The sequence below is a fragment of the Pollachius pollachius genome, assembly GCF_949987615.1.
Source record: "Pollachius pollachius genome assembly, chromosome: 4".
Lineage (NCBI taxonomy): Eukaryota > Metazoa > Chordata > Actinopteri > Gadiformes > Gadidae > Pollachius > Pollachius pollachius.
This window is the reverse complement of record NC_136937.1, coordinates 33,172,275-33,196,948: the sequence shown is the minus strand read 5'-3', so window position 1 is coordinate 33,196,948 and position 24,674 is coordinate 33,172,275. Positions and strand designations below refer to the sequence as shown.

At 43.5% G+C, this 24,674-nt stretch overlaps 1 protein-coding gene and 1 pseudogene across 2 annotated transcripts in view; both read left to right on the top strand.

Annotated features, from left to right (window-relative positions):
- LOC307074325 (NLR family CARD domain-containing protein 3-like) overlaps nt 1–19,894 on the top strand; it is an 80,345-nt pseudogene extending 60,451 nt beyond the window's left edge. The window contains exons 4-11 of the transcript XR_013812803.1: nt 10,074–10,187; nt 10,928–10,995; nt 11,661–13,443; nt 13,879–14,052; nt 15,704–15,877; nt 16,433–16,606; nt 16,772–16,818; nt 17,557–19,894. The product of XR_013812803.1 is annotated as an NLR family CARD domain-containing protein 3-like (transcript). The remainder of the gene's footprint in view (nt 1–10,073; nt 10,188–10,927; nt 10,996–11,660; nt 13,444–13,878; nt 14,053–15,703; nt 15,878–16,432; nt 16,607–16,771; nt 16,819–17,556) is intronic.
- LOC307074315 (uncharacterized protein) overlaps nt 177–24,674 on the top strand; it is a 143,305-nt gene continuing 118,807 nt past the window's right edge. The window contains exons 1-2 of the mRNA XM_079734363.1: nt 177–326; nt 7,417–7,513. Of these exons, the coding sequence (XP_079590489.1) occupies nt 7,431–7,513 (83 nt within the window). The 5' untranslated portion in view covers nt 177–326; nt 7,417–7,430. The remainder of the gene's footprint in view (nt 327–7,416; nt 7,514–24,674) is intronic.

Here is a 24,674-nt window from a genome sequence, read left to right as displayed (position 1 = left end):
TTAATCTCTCTTTTGCTCTACTTTTGACTCTTGAGCTGCTGTTGTGTGTGTGTGTGTGTGTGTGTGTGTGCGTGTGTGTGTGTGTGTGTGCGCGCGCTTCGTGGCTTCGTTTTCCCCGAAAACACGTGACATTCACTGAGCGTGGCGGCTCCTTGACTTCCTCATCTAACTGTCTGTCGCAGCGAGCAGCCCTTCTTCCTCCGCTTTTAAAACCTTTCACCTGATTAAATTGTTTTATAAAGACTTTAACCTCCGTTTCTTCCCCTACATTTATACTTTTACAACTTTATACCGTATGGACGCATTTTAATGCTGGAGTAGATAAGGTAAGGAAGGTCGACAGTTCACTAGCGTTTATATTGTGTTTGGGTTGCTGGAGTATAATGATCAACCAGTCTACTACCGTTTATATTGTCTTTAGGTTACTGGTATATAATAATGATCAACCAGTTTACTACCGTTTATATTGTCTTTAGGTTACTGCTATATAATAATGATCAACCAGTTTACTACCGTTTATATTGTCTTTAGGTTACTGGTATATAATAATGAGTTTACTGTAGAGAACGCAAGGTTAGTTCATGTTTCACTGCTTTTCTAACCCATGTGGTAAATTGAACACTGCTTACACACGCCTTCAATATTCAAGTGATTCGTTTGTCTTGATGCTACTCCAAATTAAAAGCAGGAAGTGACAGAAGTCATTTGAATGTGCTGATCACATTCAATCACAAGCTAAAAATGTGTGCGTATCGACTACGACGCTGAAGTTGGCCTCCGATTCGAACCATCTGATTCGGCAGTTAGGTAAAGGTTAAGGGATTCTTAACGAGCGGCATGGAGCGACTGATTCTTCGTCGTTTAACCTCTTCAGTCGCGGTAAAGCGGCTTTAATTGGTCTAGATTATCTAAGAGAGTCTAAACAGTCTTTAAAACACAGTTTACAATTTATGTAACCTTTTTTTGATTAGTTTAAATACCAAAAAGGGGAGATTTCGCTGCTTTGTTTTTGCATCTGGACCATTTTAGAACTAGTCCTGATTGAAAACCACTACACCTAGACTCTTCAAATCTGGACTAGATTATCACAGTGAGGCTATACATTATATAAAACATAGTTTCAGATTTGTGAAACCTTTTCCCTATTTGTGAAAATGCAATAAAGACACATTTAAACGCTTTATTGTGGTCCAGACCGCATTAGTTCAGTTATAATAGAACATATGGTTTTAGGGGGACTTATTTAGGCCTATATTGCTGAATAAATCTTCGATCATAAAACCTCTTGTCCTTCAACTCAGTTCGAGTTTTGCTTGTTGAACCATTTGTAGCTTACAGACAAATATAATGTCTAGGAAACGCAGCTTTGACTTCAACAGCAGACGTCACTTCCATCAACCCCTTGATTGTAGTGATTTCAGTGGACACAATCACGCACACACAGTGCACACACACAGTACACACAGAGTACACACGCAGTACACACGCAGTACACACACAGTACACACACAGCTCAGACACAGTACACACACACACAGTACACACACAGTACATACATAGTTCACGCACCCACAATACTCACAGACAGTACACACACAGTACGCACCAGTACACACACACACACACACAGTACACAGTCAGTACACACACACACATCCTGTGTACTTATACTCATACTGAGCTAGTATCCTGTGTACTTATACTCATACTGAGCCAGTATCCTGTGTACTTATACTCATACTGAGCCAGTATTCTGTGTACTTATACTCATACTTGTGATGTTGTAGGTTACCGTATGAATAAGACGAGCGGACAACTGTTAATCAGAACTGATTCTTTATCTCCAGGATAGCAATGCATGTCAGACTCCTTTGTGTACATACGTCATGACCAATACCATATAAGGCAGTGTCGCAAACACTACATCACTCCCCTTTTTTTTTTAACGTCACAACATTCCTGAATGGGCATACATGAACTTATGCATTGTAAACAGATGAGGCTACCATTTACTTGTGGCTTCTAGTAAACAACATAACATTTCACACAGTACCAAACAGTACACATATTTCTGGTTTCAAATGTCTCATACATGTATTAAACCAGTGCTATAACATTCCCAGTCATTTGCATAACAATCTCTGTGCAAGTGTATAACAAAACAAATAACAAAATAAAGAACAAATAACAAAATAAGTGCAAGTGTATTTGGTATGATCAGGCATTAGAAGAAGCCGTCATGTCTACTGACAACAACATGAACTATGTTGGCATATTGCCTTTGACCAACATCTCACACATAGTCCCTTAGGTACGGAGGGCGCTGTCGTATGGTTCTGGAGGGGTACCTTTGTGGCCTTGGTGAGGCACCAGCGACAGTGTCACCATCATCCTCTTCGTCGGGATCTGATGTAATGTCCTGTATCTCTGGGTTCACCCTTTTGAAAAAAGATGAATTGCGCGTAATGGAATGTCCATCTCTGGTCGCTGTGACCATTGAGCCCTTCACTTTTGAAGCAGTATGTGGCTCACTGTTGTAGGGTGTGGTAAGCTTGTTGTGCTTGGGTTGTTTGTGAAGCACTGTGTCGCCAGGAATGAGGGGGCGTGGTCTCGCGTGACGGCGTGCGTCTGAGTCGCGCTTCATCTTGGCCTTAGCTGTGTTGTCTCTGTCTCTGACCGTGTGGTCAAGGTTCTTTTCGATGGTTGAGGTGAGTGTGGGGACCTTTGTGTGCATCTTGTACCGTAGTACAAGTTCGGCCGGTGATATTTCAGCGGTGCTGTGAGGCGTAGAGCGATACTCACGGAGGAATGTGTTGAGTGTCTGCTTCCACGGGATGCTCACAGTCTCTGACACTCGGATGGCTTTCCCGAATGTGCGCATGAAACGCTCTGCCGTCGCGTTGGCCTGAGGCCAGAGCGGTGTTATCTTCCAATGATGGAAACCTAGGCAGTCAGAAAACTTGGAAAACTGTTCACTGTTGAATGGTGGACCATTGTCAGTTATGACCACTTGGTGTATACCAAACATGGAAAACACTTTGTCAAACACTGGGATAACTGTGTTAGCTGAAATAGACCTTATTATCTCAACTACAGGGTAGCGTGAGTACTCGTCTATAATAACTAAGAGATACTCTCCCGTAGGGAGGGGGCCATAGAAATCTGCACTGACATTAAGCCAAGGGGCTTCTGGTAGATGTGACATTCTCAGGGGCTCTGACTGGGCTATGGGTGTGTTTGCTTGACATGCTAAGCATTTTTTTACAGTCTGCTCTGCTTTCTGATCGATGTCGGGGAACCATACCTTTGACCTGAGAAGTGTCTTTGTTTTAACAATGCCCTGATGTCCTTCATGGGCTAACTGTAACACTCTGCGTTCAAGGGACGCTGGGATGATGATCCTCGTGCCTCGGAGGATGATGTCGTTGCTGGGCAGCACGCTCAGCTCTTCGCTGACTTGGATGAACTTCTTCAGAGTAGCAGCATGCTGGGTGTTGTCAGTGATCCTGTGCCACATGTTTTGTCTGATGTAGGAAGCGACCTCCTGTAGTATCGAGTCCTTGAGTGTTTCTTGTCTGATCTCGGCGAGGGTCATTGCTTTGGGTGTAGCATGGTGGGTGATGAAGTTCACATATTCTTCTGCTACCTTCCCTGCTCTTGTAGATTCTCCCATTGGTGTCCGGATGGGGTGACGTGACATGTAGTCGGCGGGGTTCTCTGCGCCTTTCCGGTACTCCACGCGAAAGTTGTAGGGCTGGAGTCTCAGTCCCAATCTCTCGATTCTCGCTGGTGGTTTTGATTTTGGGTTATTCCAGATCACTTCGAGGGCCTTGTGGTCTGTGACCAAGGTGAAGGGGTTTCCGTAGATATATAAGGGGAAATGTTCACAACTCCACACGATGGCCAATGCTTCCCGTTCAGTCTGTGAGTAACGTCTTTCCACGTCACTCAGAGCACGACTGGCATATGCTGTGGTGTGCCTCACCCCTTTTTGTGTCCTTAGCTGGATCAAAGAACGCCATGCCTGTGTCACTGGTGAGGCTGTCCTTGATGGTCTGTACCGCAGCAGTGTGCTCCGGTCCCCAGCTCTATTGCGTGTCTTTTTTTGTGAGCTTGCGTAGTGGTGCGGAGATGGTGGCAAAGTCTGGTATGAATCGCGCGCAGTAGTTTGCCATGCCGAGAAGGCTTCTCACCTCCGACGGGTCCTGTGGGTCGTTGGCCTGCTTGATGGCGGTGACCTTTTTGGGGTCTGCTGAGATCCCGTCTGCTGAGAAAATGAATCCGAAGAATTCAAGGCTGGATTTGTCAAAATCACACTTCTTGCGATTGAGTGTGAGACCTCTCTCTCTCTCAGTCTCTGGAACACCGCTCCGAGGGTGTCGTCGTGTTCAGCCTGTGTCTTGCCGTGGATGATGATGTCGTCAGTAAGATTTTTGACACCGCTGATTCCTTGTAGTGTCTGGCATATTGCGTTCTGGAACACCTCTGCTGCAGACGATATTCCAAAGTTCAGGCGTTTGTATCACCTCAGACCTTGGTGTGTGGTGAAGGTCGTGATGTATCTGCTGGCCGGGTGGAGCTCTAACTGATGATACCTGGCAGTCAGATCCAGCTTGGAGAAGACAGTAGCTCCGTTGAGCTCATGGATGACGTCGTCCATGGTGGGTGTGATGTGGCGTTCGCGCTGTATGGCGGTGTTGGCTTGTCTCATGTCGACGCAGATCCTCACTTTATCCGGGTCTTTTGGTTTGGGAGGCGTCACAATTCTGGAGACCCATGGCGTGGGGCCTGTGACTGTCTCTATGATGTCATCATTCTCGAGTTTCATCAGTTCATCTTCAACTTTTTTCCGGATGTGAAATGGCGCCCGTCTGTGTGGCTGACAGGTAGGCTGCACGTCTTTGTTGATGTGTAGCTTGACTTGAAAGTCTTTCAGTTTGCCTATTCCCTGGAAGAGCTCTGGATAACTGTCCACCAGCTCGTCTGCAACTGTTGTGCCGCTTGTGGAGGAGACCCTGTTGACTATTTTAATCAGGCCAAGCTCATCAGCTGTTTTGTAGCTTAACAGAGAGCAGCCATTGCCCTCCATCACGTAGAACATGCCCTTAGTCTTTTTGTTCCCTGCCTCTATGTCGCAGTTAAATGCTCCAGCTATGGGCAGCGGGTTGGTGCAGCCATAAGGATATATTTTTACGCTGACTGTGGTGAGCTGCCGGCGCGGAGTCATTGTGTTGAAAACAGACTCACTGATGATATTCACGGCAGCTCCAGAGTCTATGAGTGCTGATATCTTGGTATCGTTGAGCTTGATGCGTGTCTGTGGCTGCATATTGTCACTGTTGCTGTTTATTATAAACACATATTTTTCATCGCTGCTAGACGAGTTACAATCATCATTCTGCCCTGTGCTGGTCACATTGTACACTTTGCGTCTGTGTTGTTTACCTTTCTCTCTGTCTGCGTCTTTTGGTTCAAGCCCTTGGGTTGATCCTCGTTGCTTAGATCGGCATTGTCGAGCAAAGTTATTCATTCTACCGCATGCTTTGCAGTCCTTGCCCCGTGCCGGGCAGTCTCCTTCATGTGGATATTGTCCTCCACAGTTTCTGCAATTATTGTTGGGCTTGCCTCTCCCAGTGTATTGGCTCGGCCGCCAATTCTGCTGGATCACATTCACTGATGCAGTAGCTATCTGTTCCATGCCCGCTGCTTGCTGTTCGGACAGTTCTAGCGACCTACCATGGTCGAGAAGGTCATCTAAGTCCTTGTCAGGCTCTCTCAGCGCGCGTCTGCGCAGCCTGGTTGAAGTGCAGCTTTGAATCAGCTGTGCTTTGATCTCTTTGTCAGTGTCTGCAAACTCACAGTTCTTTGCAAGCATGCGTAGTCTAGTGCAGTATGTGTCCAGATTTTCGCCTGGCAGTTGCACTGCCTTTCTGAACATGTAAACCTGATATTGAGTGTTCTTCTTGGGGGTGAAGTACGTTCCAAGCCTTGCCTTTACGTCCGCATATTTGTCTCCCTCTTCTGCGAGCGTGTCATAGATGTCATATACGCGCTCTCCTGCTAGGTGCAGCAGCATTGCCTTTAGCCTAGCATCGCCGTTGATGTTGACAGCAGTAGTGTAGTTTTCAAACCTCTGCACCCATTTGGTCCATCGCGGTCCCACCGAGCTTGGATCCGTTTCTGAGTCAAATGCATGGAGTGCAGGAGTGTGCGCGAGCGACATGACGAGAGCCGCGTGTAGCGTAGGCCACTCAGTCCTCGGAATGCTGGCTATGCTAACTGTGAAGCTAGCTAAACTACCGCAGTCTGCGAGAGGTTGTAAATTCCTCTTCTCTTCCGGACTTTATAGTTCCATATTTACCCTCGTCGCCAATGTGATGTTGTAGGTTACCGTATGACTAAGACGAGTGGACAACTGTTTATCAGAACTGATTCTTTATCTCAGGGATAGCAATGCATGTCAGACTCCTTCGTGTACATACGTCATGACCAATACCATATACGGCAGTGTCGCAAACACTACAATACTGAGCCAGTATTCTGTGTACTTATACTCATACTGAGCCAGTATCCTGTGTACTTATTCTACTACTTAGCCAGTATCCTGTGTACTTATACTCATACTGAGCCAGTATCCTGTGTACTTATACTCATACTGAGCTAGTATCCTGTGTACTTATACTCATAATGAGCCAGTATTCTGTGTACTTATACTCATACTGAGCCAGTATCCTGTGTACTTATACTCATGCTGACCTAGTATCCTGTGTACTTATACTCATAATGAGCCAGTATTCTGTGTACTTATACTCATACTGAGCCAGTATTCTGTGTACTTATACTCATACTGAGCCAGTATCCTGTGTACTTATTCTACTACTTAGCCAGTATCCTGTGTACTTATACTCATACTGAGCCAGTATCCTGTATACTTATACTCATACTGAGCCAGTATCATGTGTACTTATTCCTCTTAATCTCTCTTTTGCTCTACTTTTGACTCTTGAGCTGCTGGTGTGTGTGTGTGTGTGTGTGCGTGTGTGTGTGTGTGTGTGTGTGTATTGTCTTTAGGTTACTGGTATATAATAATGAGTTTACTGTAGAGAATACATCGTTTGTTCATGTTTCTCTTCTTTTCTGACCCGTTCGATTGTCTTGATGCTACTCCAATTAAAAGAAGGACGTGACAGAAGTCCTTTGAATGTGCTGATATTTAAGTTAAATCTATGTGCGTAGGGACTGGGGATTTACAGTTTAATAGAGCTCGTGAGTACGCCCCTTCCGGTAGACCCTGTCGTGTGGGTCATATTTATGATCTATGACGTGACGTCCATAATGCTTTAGTGTGACACAGCCACAATGATATTCTCTGTCAATGAACAGCTAAAGTTCATAAGGAGTTGTGTTTGTGTCCAGGTCTCCAGTCTACTATGGATGAGGAGAGAGAGGAGGGGGGTCCTACCTCTAAAACCACTCTGTCTGGGGAACATGGCCGCCAGAGCAAAGCTAAGAGGTAAGAAGAGGATCTCTATATCTGTGACTGACATCTCAGAGCTCAGCAGTGATACATCATGTGCCATACATCTGTGTGTGTGTGTGTGTGTGTGTGTGTGTGTGTGTGTGTGTGTGTGTGTGTGTGTGTGTGTGTGTGTGTGTGTGTGTGTGTGTGTGTGTCAGAGATGGAAATTAACCTTTTTGCCCACCAGCCACTGTGGCAGGTAGATTTAAAAATCTGCCAGCCACTCAACTTTTTTACCAGACACTTTTTACACGCTATATATTTTTTTAGTATATGCAGACATTTTAAACAATATAATAGTAACAATAGATAAGAAAAGTGTTTTTCATGCACATCATTTTTTCCATCAGAAGTGATTTTTATTGTTAGTTGGTGCTACCAAGGAACTGAGTTGAAAATGTTATACTCTTACCGCATATGATAAACAATACACAGGTATCTGCCATGTTAAGTCATTTTTATTTCAAAGGTGTTACGATGACAAGTTTGGGGATAATTCATCTATACTAAGTATTTTCAATAAAAAACAAATTGACATATTAACAATAAAACAACATGCATGGCTACACCATCATAAGTCAATAGGAACATTTGTTTTTTCAGTGCACTGGCCTTTTAATTTCTTCAATTCAACCAGATGTATAATGAAATCTGCCCCTATAATGCAACAGATGTATCCTCTCGGTATAGGAAGACTCATACTCTGACTATGCATTCGAAATTAAACATTTGAAAACAGACTATGAAGAAACAAGGACAAGAAACAATGACTGTATAAGTGCAAGACACATTGAAAAACGTCAGAATACATTAAACTATATATATATATATATATATATATATATATATATATATATATGAACTCGTTAGCGTATCTGTTTGTGTACGTTCGCTATGCAGCCCTGCTATTGCGTCTTCACAGACTGGCTTTTGTCTAAGGAATACCCGGTCAATGATGGATTTAATATGGACACAAACGACTAAACATTGGATCTTTGTATGGATTTATATGCACGTTATGGGATGAATTGATAAGCTCCTGTAAGGGCTACCATGGCGCAGATGACAGCTGATTTGGAACGGAACAACAGCAAAGTAAGGAACTCCGACTTTTTTACTGTTCAATTATTAATGCTGTTTTTGAACAAGTATTGGAATACTCGCTCAGAATATCCAACGAGTATTCGAAGCCTGTAAAATGGTATTGGGGACAGCCCTACATCTTAGCACACACACTTGACATCTGTTTTGACCAGACTGACAGAAAGCAGCTGTTTGCCAAACAAGTGAGCAGAGCTCTAAGGTTACCCAACATGCTCGTTTTTGGGCAGCAACAAGCTATTGCATTAGGCCTAATAGAAAATAAAAAATTAACTTACGTGCAGTGCCATTCGAAGTCTTGAAATGGCCTTCCCTTTTTGGAAATTGCGTGTGCATTTCAAAATAGTACAGCTTAGAGAATTCTATCAAGCTGGGCTGTTTTGAGGCTAATGAGCGTCCTGATCGCTGTCGTGGTTTCGGGCGCTGATTTTCCCTTGGCAATTTTCAAAACATGAAGGTGACTTTTGGAGGACTCGTGGTCCTTCACGGCTTCCAATTTTAGGTTTTGTGTCCCACTCACAAAACTATTGGACCTGTGGCCATCCGAAGCATGTTTACGACAGAGAGCACAGAACATTGTCTGGCTCGTCCCGTCAAACACCAGCCAGTCACGGTGTTGCCCACTGTCCGATGTTCGCCATCTCTCATTAAAACAACGCTTCTTTTTGGGGATGACAGCCGTACTATCATCCGCCACCTGTACCTGGCCTACACTCTGTCTCAGCTACACTCTCCTCAACGCAACATTGCTTTCTCTAGTAGTTCTTTCTTTATATGTCAATAATTAGCCTAGCATACTATACCGAATGTTGATACCGGCATATTATCTCTATTGTTACTGGTATATTCACCCGCCACCATACAAATCCACCCGCAAATGGCGTGTGGCGGGTGTCAATTTCCATCCCTGGTGTGTGTGTGTGTGTGTGTATGTGTTGTGTTGAAGCCCAGAGCAGCAGCAGAGAGCAGACTCCCCTGGACCCAGCAATCAAATTAATGAAATTAATATTAAGACGACTTGTGGCAGACTTTACAGGTTTAATGTTTAAAGGCGCAATGTCTTTCAAACGGCCCCATTTATTGAATCTGTTTGAATTTATCTCAGGAGGTGAAGTGATTTGTTGAAACAAATTATCCATGAAGAATAACACAGGTCTGTGTAGAAATGTAGAAACTGACTGCTCTATATTCTATGTTAGCTAATCGCATTGTGAATAAACACTCTATGCAGAGTATGAAGGGTACTTAGTGTGCTTTTATGTCAACATGTAAGTGCTTAAATGTCATAATAACTTTTTCTGCCCGCCCTCCCCCCTTAAATTTCCATTTCAATAAGGTGAGAAAGATTATTGAAATCAAAAGTCATGAGAAAGTCGTTGAGTGGCCCTGCAATAAATGATCAAATGAAACAACATCCACAAATCCTAACTTCCAGATGGTTCTTGCTTTTCAGAAGGAGGCAGGAGAGAGCAGACTCCCCTGGACCCAGCTGTGTCTCCATGAAAAGTGACCTGTCTATGGATCCACCTGTTACCTTTAAAGATGGACGCCCCTCCAGAGAGAAGAGGTAGGAATTTCAAACAGACGATGAAAACAGACCAGTTTGTTGTTATGAGACTCTACTGATACTGATGTTTACAAGTCAGAAGGAAACAATAGATTGTTTGTGTGTGTGTGTGACTGTTGTCCATCTCAGATCTCAGCAATGATATATCATGACTCCATCATTAGTCTTAGTAACAGCTGTGTGTGTGCGTGCGTGCGTGCGTTTGTGTTGTGTTGTGTTGAAGCCCAGAGCAGCAGCAGAGAGCAGACTCCCCTGGACCCAGCAATCAAATTAATGAAATTAATATTCAGACGACTTGTGGCAGACTTTACAGGTTTAATGTTTAAAGGCGCAATGTCTTTCAAATGGCCCCATTTATTGAATCTGTTTGAAATTATCTCAGGAGGTGAAGTGATTTGTTGAAACAAATTATCCATGAAGAATAACACAGGTCTGTGTAGAAATGTAGAAACTGACTGCTCTATATTCTATGTTAGCTAAACGCATTGTAAATAAACACTCTATGCACAGTATGAAGGGTACTTAGTGTGCTTTTATGGCAACATGTAAGTGCTTAAATGTCATAATAACTTTTTCTGCCCCCCCCCCCCCCCCCCCCCCCCTTAAATTTCCATTTCAATAAGGTGAGAAAGATTATTGAAATCAAAAGTCATGAGAAAGTAGTTGAGGAGCCCTGCAATAAATGATCAAATGAAATAACATCCACAAATCCTAACTTCCAGATGGTTCTTGCTTTTCAGAAGGAGGCAGGAGAGAGCAGACTCCCCTGGACCCAGCTGTGTCTCCATGAAGAGAGACCGGTCTATGGGTAAACCTCCTCCTCCTCTTCATTTATAATTCATCAATGTGGAGATACCTTTCTTCTTGGGGGTTTAATGGTTTGATCCAGATATGAACGGTTATTGTGGGTCGATCAGGTTAAATGGTTTGATCCAGATGTGTAGGGTTATTGTGGGGGTATCAGGTTAAATGGTTTGATCTTTATGTAGGGTTATTGTGGGGGTTTCATGTTAAATGGTTTGATCCAGATATATAGGGTTATTGTGGTTCGATCAGGTTAATGGTTTGGTCCGGATATGCAGGGTTATTGTGGGGTATGAAGTTAAATGGTGTGATCCAGATATGAAAGGTTATCGTGCGTCCATCAGGTTAAAGAATGTTAAACAATAAATGGCAAATCAACAGCAGAATAACTAAGTGGAATAAGGGGAAGAGATGCAGCACTATCTTGTTATATCAGTATATGAAGTTAATTTCCACTGATTCACTATCATTGTTATTATCATTAGACCAATGATTTTGCTGTGTAAATAACAAACAAAAAAGAAAAAAAGGTATCCAATACCAGCTTCTCGAACCACAAGTACTGAAGTCAGTAAATATTATGAAGTTGATCATTTTACAGGAAATATTAACATGCTTCAACTGATGTCACAATCCACTATCTGATGTCTTCTGTTCATTCTCATGTAGGATCTGCTGCTGTTGAGTGCCAACATAAAATCAAGTCTCATTTGAAGAAGAAGTTCAAGTGTGTTTCTGAGGGAATCCCTAAAGCAGGAAATCAAACGGGTCTGAATTACTTCTACACAGAGCTCTTCATAACAGAGAGAGGCAGTGGAGGGGTCAACAAAGAACATGAGGTCAGACTGATTGAAACAGCTTCCAGGGCACCAGCCAAGGAAGAAACACCAATCAAGTGTGAAGACATCTTTAAACCCTTACCTGGACAAGATCAACCAATCAGAACAGTAATAACAACTGGAGTGGCTGGCATTGGTAAAACCATCCTAACACAAAAGTTCACTCTGGACTGGGCTGAAGGCAAAGCCAACCATGACATACACTTCACGTTTCTTTTAACTTTCAGAGAGCTGAATTTACTGAGAGAGAGAAAGTTAAGCTTGGTGGAACTTCTTCATCGCTTCTTTAGTGAGACCAAAGAAGCAGGAATCTGCAGATATGAAGGGTTCAAAGTTGTGTTCATCTTGGATGGTCTGGATGAGTGTCGACTTCCTCTGGACTTCCAGAGAAACCCGATCTGGACTGATGTCACAAAGTCCACCTCGGTGGACGTGCTGCTGACAAGCCTCATCAGGGGCGACCTGCTTCCCTCCGCTCGCATCTGGATAACCTCACGCCCTGCGGCCGCCAATCAGATCCCTGCTGAGTGTGTTGACATGGTAACAGAGGTGAGGGGGTTCACCGACCCACAGAAGGAGGAGTACTTCAGGAAGAGATTCAGAGAGGAGATGCTGGCCAACACAATCATCTCCCATGTCAAGAAATCACGAAGCCTCCAGATCATGTGTCACATCCCAGTCTTCTGTTGGATCACTGCTACAGTTCTCGAGGACATCTTAAAAAAATCCCAGATAGAAGAGATGCCCAAGACCGTGACTCAGATGTACAGCTACTTCCTTTGGGTTCAGTAGATACAGGGGGACAGGAAGTATCATGGGAGAGCTGAAACAGATCTAAAATGGAGTTCAGAGAGCAGGAAGATTATTGTTTCTTTGGGAAAACTGGCTTTTAACCAGCTGGAGAAAGGCAACCTGATCTTCTACGAGGCAGACCTGTTAGAGTGTGACATCGATATCAGAGCAGCCTCAGTGTACTCAGGAGTGTTCACCAAGATCTTTAAAGAGGAGTGTGAGATGTACCAGGACAAGGTGTTCTGCTTTGTCCATCTGAGCATCCAGGAGTTTCTGGCTGCCCTTTATGTCTTTCTGTCCTTCATCAACGATGGTGTCAATCTGCTCTCAGAAGAACCACCCACCTCTGGGGAAGATAAACTCCTCCTCCTCTACCAGAGTGCCGTGGACAAGGCCTTACAGAGTGAGAACGGACACCTGGACTTGTTCCTCCGCTTCCTCCTGGGCCTTTCTCTGGAGACCAATCAGATTGTCCTACGAGGTCTGCTGGGACAGAGAGGAACTAGCTCACTGACCAATACAAAAACAGTGTCTTACATCAAGGAGAAGATAGATGGAGATCTCTCTCCAGAGAGAAGCATCAATCTGTTCCACTGTCTGAATGAGCTGAACGACCTTTCTCTAGTGAAGGAGATCGAACACTACCTGAGATCAGGAAGTCTCTCCGGAAAATCTCTCTCTTCTGCTCAACTGTCAGCTCTGGCCTTCATCCTACTGACATCAAAAGATCAGCTGTACGTGTTTGACCTGAAGAAATACTCTGCATCAGAGGGGGGTCTTCTGAGGCTGCTGCCAGTGGTCAAAGCCTCCAAAACATCTCTGTAGGTTCACTAATAACATGTATTACAATGCACAATATAAACATAACTGGAATATAAGGTTTAAATAATATGCAAAAGATCCCTGTAGGTTTATAACAACATGTATTACTATTCTACTCATAACATTATTAACATACTAGTTATAATAAAATACAAAACATCACTGTTGTCCTATTAACTTATAATGTATTACAGTACACAAAAGAGTATTCAGAACAATAGAATATAGAAGAGGTATCCATTCAAAAAACATTTTCAATCCCAACTTAAATAAATAACTATTTAACATTTTACGTTGAATATATAATGAAAATGTATACATCTAATTATTTAGTAATTTTTGGTAAACTAATATTTTCTTCATTATGGAATAACTTAAAGATTTCCCTTGTTTTGATCGCAGTTCCTGACATGTTCTATTTATTTTGTGTAAAGGCTCAATGGCTGTCAGCTGTCAGAGAGATGCTGTGAAGCTCTGGCCTCAGTTCTCATCTCAGACTCCTCTAGTCTGAGAGAGGTGGACCTGAGTACCAATGATCTGCAGGATTCAGGACTGAAGCTGCTCTCTGTTGGACTGGGGAGTCCACACTGTACACTGGAAACTCTCAGGTCAGTTTTAATCAATGTGAAAACAGTTACAAATAAATGTTCAAAGTCAGAGATATATAACTCAGCTTATATCTCAGTACCTGTGATGATCACATTCATGACTTTAATATCATATAAAGGCTACCCCTTGTTGTTGAGGTGGATATTCTAATATATCCATAAGCTTGCAAATCTTTAATTATAAATATGAACCCAAAATAAACTGATAGTGTCCCCTGTATACAGGACGTTGATGGTTGAGAGCACGGTGAAATATAGGGGGTCTTGGGAAGGTCGGAGACCCCTAGTTTTATCCCTAAGACCTCCTGAAAGCCACAACAGCAACATTTTCATAAAAATGATTTGAAACTTGTAATTGTCAAACAAAATTTATTTTTAAAAGCTTTATATGTCTTCAGTATTCATTAATAGACGTACAAAACGTTTATTCACAAATATGAATAGGTTTCAGAAAGATATTTTTAATATTGTGTAACCAGGGTGAAGAGACTAACTTCTAAAAGCTCTTCATGTATACGATAAGTTATTGTTGATATGTAGGATACATCAATAATTATCTTTTCATTATTAATATAAGTCAACTCACTATTCTTTTTTTTTTTTACCTTGCTCAGTACATTTGGTTATATTGATGATATTTGGGTTCAACCAATAGGATTGGTTGATATCGAGAGTTTGGGGTCATCTGGGGAAGGGTGAGAGGTCACGAGTGAGCGGGAAAAAGGAGAGAGAGGGAAGAGACAAAGGAGGATAGTACTTTATTCTCTGTAGAGATCGCCCAGCTAAATGATGTTTATACATTTACTTCTTAGTTGTTTGACGGTTAAAGGAGTACGGGAGAGAGTGTATGTGGGGCCGGTTTTATTGGTGTTTCTGTTTGTGTCTGGGATGTTTTGGACGGAAACCTCAGTCTTCTCCACTCCCTATAATGGTACCGGGACTTTTTCTTGCACGTGTTAAGAGCGAAGAGTCTATTGTGTTGCAACACTGAGCCCATACATGCCTGCAACGTTTATGACGGCATATCATTGACAAAAGGCGCAAGCAAACATGACTTTGTGCAGGCAAACAACTAACACATCCGTGCGCACAAATTATTATTGTAAACACTTTAACTGCACTTGCGCTCAGCAGTTCTCTGATAGCGAGAGCAACAATAAAGCCTGTGAGGCAGAAAGGATTCATTGAGCGCGCACGTAAAGTGAAGCACAACACAACTGACACCCCTGCACCCACAAATGCTGTCTTTGCTCTCGTGCTCGCAAACTGTTTTCCTGCTCGCTCTGATATTTTTCTCCTCTTAACACAATGTACATAATATTGGAATAAAACTTATCATACAAAACATCTACATGCACCAATAACATGTATTACAATACAATACACTATACTAAAATGAATGTCATATGCATGTACAAATCGCTTTTCAAACCCTACAAAACAACTATTAAATACCATACATTTTACACAAAATATACAATAAGATAAGGATCTAATGTATTGACTAATATATTTTTGTTAAATAATTAAAACATCTCTCGTAAAATATTTCAACACAATTCTTTCATAATGTTAAGTAAAGTAACATTTGTTATTTTAAACACAGTTTCTTGTTATTCTTGTATTTTAAACATGTTTATTTTGTTTGAAGGCTGAATAGCTGTCATCTGTCAGAAAGATGCTGTGAAGCTCTGGCCTCAGTTCTCAGCTCCAACTCCTGTAGTCTGAGAGAGCTGGACCTAAGTACCAATGATCTGCAGGATTCAGGAGTGAAGTTGCTCTCTGCTGGACTGGGGAGTCCACACTGTAAACTGGAAACTCTCAGGTCAGTTATCAGCCTCTTCTGCAAACTGGTTATTCTGGCTTCCAGTAAGTGCTGCTCCTGCCTGATGCATTTCTGTTGCTCTTTTCCCTGCTGACAAAACACTCCCTGGTTCTACACAATGTTAGAACCTATGAAGAAACGGTCTTAGCGTACCAAACACAGCAGACTTCTCCTGACTCCAACCAAACAATATCTCATTGAGTTGTAGCTATTGAGACAGGTGCATTTGTTTAAGATCCTTTCACATCCAAGTGAAGGAAGTTCTGCTGTCTGTGATGTCATCTCCCCACTTCCTCTTCCTGTTCTCAGACAGGGTGACACAGCTTTGTCTCCATGAAGTATAAATAAAGCTTTTACTTGTCCTCAATATGGAATGAATACATTTCATAAATGTGGTTACTTTAGTACGAACTGCTCTCAACCGGATAGAATAAATGGTGTGTGTGTGTGTGTGTGTGTGTGTGTGTGTGTGTGTGTGTGTGTGTGTGTGTGTGTGTGTGTGTGTGTGTGTGTGTGTGTGTGTGTGTGTGTGTGTGTGCGTGCGCGTGCGTGCAGGTTGTCTGGCTGCTTGGTCACACAGGAAGGCTGTGCTTCTCTGGCCTCAGCTCTGAGCTCCAACCCCTCCCATCTGAGAGAGCTGGACCTGAGCTACAATCACCCAGGAGACTCTGGAGCTACGCTGCTCTCTGCTGGACTGGAGGACTCACGCTGGAGACTGGACACTCTCAGGTATGGAGAGGACAGCTCACCACTCAGGGACAAAGTCTCCTTCAAGGATTCAAGCCGCTGCTAGATGAAGCTTGTGTGTAACTCATGTTGTGTAGAAAGTGATGAGACAGCAGATGATGAAGGTGAATGTTTCAACATGATGCTCTCACTTTGTTTCCCCCCCAGTGTGGAGCACGGTGGAGCGTGGAGGCTGAAACCAGCTCTAAAGAAGTGTAAGTGTCTGTTTGATTCATCACAACACACACTACTAACTATTGAAATGGAATGACCATCCACATAGAAGGACTTGTGTATACGTATGCATAGCTGTGATTCCCTGTGTTTATGAATGTCTAGTATGTTTGTGTAAGTGTATGTATGTATGTGTACATGTCTGTGTATAATATGTATGAACCAGTTCTATTGTACCAACAGTTAGTTTCCAGCCTGTATGTGAGCTCAGCTGGTTCAGTCTGTGGTTTACACAGGTGGATTACAATGGATGTGTATTGGAACCTTTCAAAGTCTAATATCTTGAAAAGTATGTTGACTATAGCTTAGATTTTTCAGAGGAGCAATATGTTCATCATGCCAAACGTTTTGTTGTATAATATTTGCACAGGTATATGTAGTGTAAATATTGCGGGAGTAGATTCAGTTTATACCTCTTTTTAGGCTTCAATGTTTTGACTGGGACAGCCACTCACACACACATGGGATTTGCATTTAGGTTTAGCTTAAATTATTTTATAAACAATATGCACTACTATTTCTAAAGCTATATTAAACAAGTCCACTATAGGAGCTCTGATATTATTTAGACTTTCTAAATCAATGTTGGTAGAGTAGATGAACGAGAAACATGAAGTAGAAGAATGCAAGACAACAGGACTAGTGATGATGATGATGATGATGATGATGATGATGATGAAGAATGGTTCAGCAGCTCATCATGTCTTGTTCTCCCTCAGATGCCTGTGAACTCACACTGGACCCCAACACGGCCCACAGAGACCTCTCTCTGTCTGAGGACAACAGGAAGGTGACGTGGGTTGGAGAGGACCAGTCGTATCCGGATCGCCCAAAGAGATTTGACTGCCAGTCCCAGGTGTTGGGTAGAGAGGCTCTGACTGGCCGCTGTTACTGGGAGGTAGAGAGGAAAGGATGTGTTGAAATAGGAGTGACATACAGAGAGGTTTGCGGGTTTGGACAGAACAACAAGTCCTGGTGTCTTGATTGTGGTGATGATCGTTACTTTGCCCAGGGCAACGGTAGAAGAACATTCATCCCTCTCCCCCCCGCTGGCTCTACCAGAGTAGGAGTGTATCTGGACCGGCCTGCTGGCTCTCTGTCCTTCTACAGAGTGTCCCCAGGTGGAGGAGGGTCCTCAGACACACTGACACACCTCCACACCTTCTGGTCCTCCTTCACCCAGGAGGAGCTCCTCCCTAGGGTTGGGTTCTGGGGGATTAGGAAGGGCGAGGGAGAGGAGGGGCCTCAGCAGTGTGGCTCAGCGTCTCTGTGTAAGTTATAGTTTCTCTCTCTCTTTCTCTCTCTCTCTCTCCGAGTCTAAGGACACACAAGAATACACGCATTCATATATTAACACACACAAAAACACGTACATATGAACACAAACATGCGCGCATATAGAAACACACACACAGACACACATGTTTATATGAACAAACACACACACACACGTATATATGAACACACACACATATATATGAACACACACACACACGTACATATGAACACACACGCATGAGCGCACACACACTCATATATATATACACTCAAATATACACACATGCACACCTGCATATATAAACGTGCAACTGCATGCCCACACCACGCACACATTTATAATCAGACATACACGTACGTACACAAAGCCACACACATATATGAACACACACACACGCAGATATGAACACACACACACGCAGATATGAACACACAAACACACACGCAGATATGAACACCAACACACAGATATGCATATAAACACACGCACAGGGAATAAACACACATGTATATATAAACACACACACACACAGTACACTAACATGTATGTATGATTTTTTTGTTTTACTGATTTAAATTGTACTGTCATGTACTCAACTATAATCCCAGTGCTACACTTCTGAAAGTTGATCTTAAACCATGAAAGGAAGAGACTTTGAAGATCTTCCTTAAGGTTAACTAAGCAGGTTTTACAAAAACTATATTTCTAATGTCAACTGTATTTTAATTATTGATTGATTAATCTTAACATGTTCATACTACAATATTGTGTATATTTTCAGAAGTTTCGATAAGTAGATTGGCGAAAACAGAGCTTTTGTTTTGTTGACCGATGTCACAATCTCTGTGTTCGTCAATCTACTGATCGAGTCTTAAAAACAAGATGGCGACGACGGGTGAATTACCGATGGTAATGTGTGTATAAAATGTCCTTTTTAATAAACAATCTGTACACTAACAAAGCTATCAATGCCTCGTTTTATATGTTGAGACCCTTACATTAGATGAGCGCATATGAGCTCATCTAATGTTCAATCCTCACCATAAGAGCCCCGAGGTTAGGCTGCTATGGCTGTGGAGAGACAGATGCATGGGAGGGTAGGGTTAGGTGTTGTGGGAGCTGGGCCCTGGCCCACAAGGGTCCGGGTCTGGGTCTGGTGGGGCCGGGTCCTGGTCCGGGAGAGCTAGCTCCTTGTCTGTGGGGGCCGGGTGCTTGTCTGGGGGTAGTACGGGACCTGGTGTGGGGTGGGTCCCATCATAACCTGAATTGTATGTGTGAGAATAGTGTCTATTAGATAAGTACACCCCCCATATCTATATTTTATTTTATTGTGTGAAGTCCTTATTTTTGCCATCATTAGTTTAACGGTCATTCTTCTTGTTATTTGTTTCATCTTAACGTTGACATTGTGCTCCACTTATCTTACACAGGCATATAATGTAATGCATGAAGTACCTCTTTTCCGCCACAGGGTGGCTTTGACCTATTTGTGCACTTTCTGTCCGGTGGAACCTACACATGTTGTAGAGCAGTGTTGAGACACGGCGGACAGAACGTGTCGTTAACAAATGTGTCGCAATGTTTGTGTATGTTTACAGGTAAGCAAGCAATATAAGAGTAATGAATGTACATAAGAATGAGCTTGGCAAGGATACAGATATGTGGGGAAGAGTTGGCTGGTTACCTCTGCCGTGAATGTTGTGTTAAAGGGTCGCAATGCCGTCATAAGCAACTTCTTAGATAGCAGCTAAGCTAATCTTCTCCCGGTGCCATTAGGGTCCGTGGGCAGTACATTTATGTAGATTGGGTTTGTTGACTTTGTATACCAAGGTTAAGAACTGATTATCAGGAGCCACAATGTACTTTTCTTTTATGTATTTCCATTGTTAGTAGTTACCATGTGCATTAATATGTATTTTTGTGAACTGTGTAGTAATTAGTTAGGATGCAAATGGACATAGTGAAACCTACACATGTTGCAGAGCAGTGTTGAGACACGGCGGAGAGAACGTGTCGTTAACAAATGTGTCGCATTGTCTGTGTATGTTTACAGAACCCAGTAAAATAAACTATTCTTCAAGTCACTCTTGAGTTTAATTATTCAAGTGTGCTGCATATGAAACCAACAGGAGAAAGGAGAAAGAAAAAGCTAAAACAATAAAAGTCTTGTGGACCCCCCAGGTGAGCGGGACCAGGTCCTGTGTCGGCCGAGAGAGTCCCGTTCCCCGCCCAGCTATCCCCTCCGCTCCTCAACCAGGGAGTGAAGTTGCCCACACAGAGCTGCGCACATCCACACACACCTCGCCGCCCGCCGGTGTGCCTGGGTCCTGAGGTCCATCAGAGCACCAACAGGCCCTTCAGCGTCACCGGGAGGGCGAGCCCTGCGCTCGGAGTGGAGCGCAACGCTCACCGACTGTTTCGGCGAAGACGGTGGGATCCGAACCCTGGGATCTGACTCCTGTTTTGGCTCCTGGGTTTCACGGCGCGGCGAACGCGGCCTGGGTCTCTGAGCCCTCGCCCCCTCATTCAGCAGACCCTCCATGAAGGGCGTAACTACATGTAGCTTGAGTTAGAGTACCTCAACATACTTCTAGTTTGGTTGCCCTGGAAGCGGGGAGCTGAGGGGGGGGTAACACTGTGATGGCTCCACTGTCTCCCAGAGGTCCTGGGTCCAGAGTCTGGGGGTTCTGTTGGGCCCGATGCTTTCTTATGATCAACATGTAAGAAGGATCCCCAGAACCGCCTTCTCTCATCTGAGAGACATTGCTCAAGCCAGACCAAAGTGAACCGCAGCGGAAGCGGAGACGCCCTCCCACCCATCGTCAGCACTAGATGGCGTAATGCGCTGATCTCTGGTTTAACCAACTCACCACGAAAAGCCCCCAGCTTGTGCAGAACGCCGCCGCTCGACTCCCAACTCGTGTGCGTGTGTGTGGGTGTGTGTGTGTGTGTGTGTTAGCATGCGTGCAGGCGTTATTCGATTGCCTGGTAACCTATGGTTACTAATATTCATACTGGTTTAAATAATACATTTGATAGTATTTCCCATCGTTGCTGAGCAAGAGTTTCCTATCTTTTGCTGAACAAAAAAAAGCCCGGGCTATTGAATTTTTACGGTACCACTGTCATGCACCTACCCGATGTCAAGTGGACCGGGTTGAATTCACTGCGGGTCTCTCTTCTTATATCCATCTTACCAAAGATATTTTTTATTACTGTCCATCTAAACACTCTGATCTCACTAAAAGGCTAGCAGCACGAAACAGCAATATCGACGAGATGCGCTATGCATAGAGAAGAAAGAACACCGAAGATGAATTTGCAACATTTCGCAACAAATTATTCTAAATCTGCCCATATACACGTCAAAGTTCTGACACGTCAGAACTTTGTGGTTTTCACTGGCTACAATGTTGCATCTGTGGCTGCTGGTAATGCAACCACAAAGAAGTATACTCTACGGCAGTGATTCCCAACCGGGGGTACGTGAGTACCCTAGGGGTACGTGAGGGTATTGCAGGGGGTACGCAGAAAGATTATAAATTAGCCTACAGCATCCAAAAGAAAATTATATATATATTATGAATTTTTAATAAGCCCATAAGTCTACTTTCGCATCCGCGATCAACAGTTCTTCCACAGTGATTGTAACACTACAATGCACATCATGTGAAAAGTGGCGACGTCAGACCTATGCGTCAGACGCCTGTAGTTCACGTTTGCGCTTTAAAAATAAGGTTCACGTTCTTGATGCGGTTGCGCGTTGAAGCTAGCTAACTTTAGCCGCAAACCGACTGTAAACATGGATGCATGGCTAGGCAGAAGTAAACGTCCAGCTACCGCTACTGCTACCGTCGCCCCGGATGCGGGCACAGGGGAGCCAAGTGAAAAAAGGAATAAAGAGACCACTACCAAACACCGGCAGCACAACGAGAAATACATTTTGTATGGATTTAGTTGTACATCGTCTGATCCACCTCAGCCTCAGCGCTTTTTTTGCGGTGAAGTCCTGTCAAATGATTCAATGAAACCAGCCCATCTGCAGCGGCACCAGAGCACCAAACACGCGGGAAATGTAGGTAAGAACGAGGACTTTTTCAAACGAAAAATGTCTGAATTGAAGTCAAGCCAGACTACACTAAAGAAAGCAGCAAATGTGTCAAACAAAGCATTGGAGGCCTCCTATGCTGTGTCATTACTTGTGGCTAAGTCCAAAAAAACACATTCAATTGCCGAAGATCTGATTCTCCCTGCCGCTATACTTTTGGTTGAAACTATGCTGGACAAGAAAGCAGCAGATGTGCTGAAAACCGTTCCATTATCAAACAACACAGTCTGTCGTCGGATCGATGATATGGCCACTAATATTGTTGAGCAGGTGGTCAATAAAATGAACAGACCAGGTCAGTTCGCTTTGCAGTTAGATGTGAGTGGGGAGGCTCAGCTCTTGGCCTTTGTGCGGTATAAAGAAGAGTCGGACATACATGAGCATATGCTGTTTTGCAAGAAGCTGACGGGACAGACAACCGGCCAAGGAATATTTCAGTTGATTGACAGCCTTTTTAAAGATAACAATCTGGAATGGAAGTCATGCAGTCACATCTGCACTGATGGCGCGGCTGCAATGACAGGGAAACTGCGTGGGCTGCATGGGCGTGTCATGATGGTGAACCCCGAAATCAAGGGGTATCCACCGGGAGGCTCTCGCAAGCAAAAGGGTGAGCCCTGAGGTAAGTGCTGTTATGGATGACGCAGTTAAGGTGATTAATTACATTCAGTCCAGGCCTATGAATCACTGATTGTTTCAAAGTCTTTGTCAAGCCAGCGGGGCAGAGCACGATCAGCTGCTGCTTCACACGGACGTCCGCTGGTTGTCTCGCGGCAAAAACCTACAGAGGCTTTTCGAACTTGAGCCGAGGTGTCTGCTTTCTTGAAAGAGCACTTGCACCCTCTTGCGGTTGTTTTTGAGAACGCAGGCTGGGTTGCACGCCTTGCATATCTTGCCGATGTCTTCTTCAAGCTGAATGAACTCAACCTGTCACTTCAAGGCAAGGACTCACACATACTTAACATGTATGACAAAGTGAATGGATTCATACATAAAGTCACCTTGTGGGAGAAGAAATGGGACAATGGAGATGTGAGCTGTTTTCCACTCGTTTTCCACTAGCCCATCTTGCCACCACTGATGCTGAAAAAAATCCTATGGTCAAAATCATGAGAACACATCTCTCCAAACTCAAAACTGACTTCAACCAGTACTTCCATGACATCGAAGAAAAGTCAGAGCAACTGGACTGGGTGAGGAACCCCTTCAGAGGGACTGAGGGCAGCGGCAGCCTTCCTGCCAGACTGCAGCAAAACCTGGTGGATTTGTCCTTTGATCGTGTGCAAAGATGGCACATGCTGAAAAGTCACTGACTGAATTTTGGTGTGAAGTTGAAAAGGAATATTCTGAGCTGGGGTTAACTATTGCCTTTTGGATCAACTTACATGTGTGAAGTGACCTTCTCAGCCCTGACTCACATCAAAACCAAGCAGAGAAACCGACTGAATGTGGAGAGCAGCTTGGTGGCGGCTGTTGCCACACTGCCCCCAGAACTGTCAAAGCTTTTGAAAGACAAGCAAGCGCAAGTGTCTCATTAAACTGAATAAAAGTTGTTTTTTTTCACTCACAATAATTGTAGATGGTATAATTTAAATGAGCAGTTGGATAAGATATAAAGACAAAGGGTTAATTATAACAACACATTAGGGCGAATAATCACACATGAGAGAGGGGGTACTTTTAACATGGAAACCAGCTCAAGGGGTACACTGGTCAAAAAGGTTGGGAACCACTGCTCTAGAGTATTCTGCACTCTGAGTATCTTGTACTCTGAGGACACTCTACTCAGTACACTGCTCTTCTGAAAAGAGAAATCAACCATCTATTGTATAGATTATACTGATTCATACGTTCACACTGAAGCAAATCTAGTGTTCATATGAACAAGGTGGTGATGTCTTTAAAGGATGGAGGAGGATTGTACATGGAAGAGTTCAGCAGACACAGAGCAGAGGAGGCCTTTTCTACTTGATGTGCTTCTATTCATGATGTTTATCGTCTCTTTATTGATAACATGGTATCTATGTTCTGTTGGTTCTGCTGTAGAGAAGCAGCTGACTCAGTGACTGAGTGTCTCTACATGCTGGTTCAACCATCAAGTGTCTCTTGGTTTTTCTCTCTCTGTCCTTCGTTCTTATTTTAATAAAGTTATTATTCTTTGATCAGCTGCCTTAGCATGTCCGTCTGGGAGGAGTATGAACTGGGATGGGAACTGGTCCAACTGGTTGGTTCATCATTTCCTTGTTATGAGTCGGATGGTTTGTTGTGGCTCACTTCATCACAGCAGGAAGACGACTAAGGTACTGGAGTCCACTCTGATCCGTGATAGATTATAAATATGAATAACTTTGAATCTTATTAATAGGGTGATGGTTAAAAACCTTATTAAATGTATGGATGCATTGCTATTCGTCAAAATTGCTATTGAATGATTTTGTAGATTCCTGCTC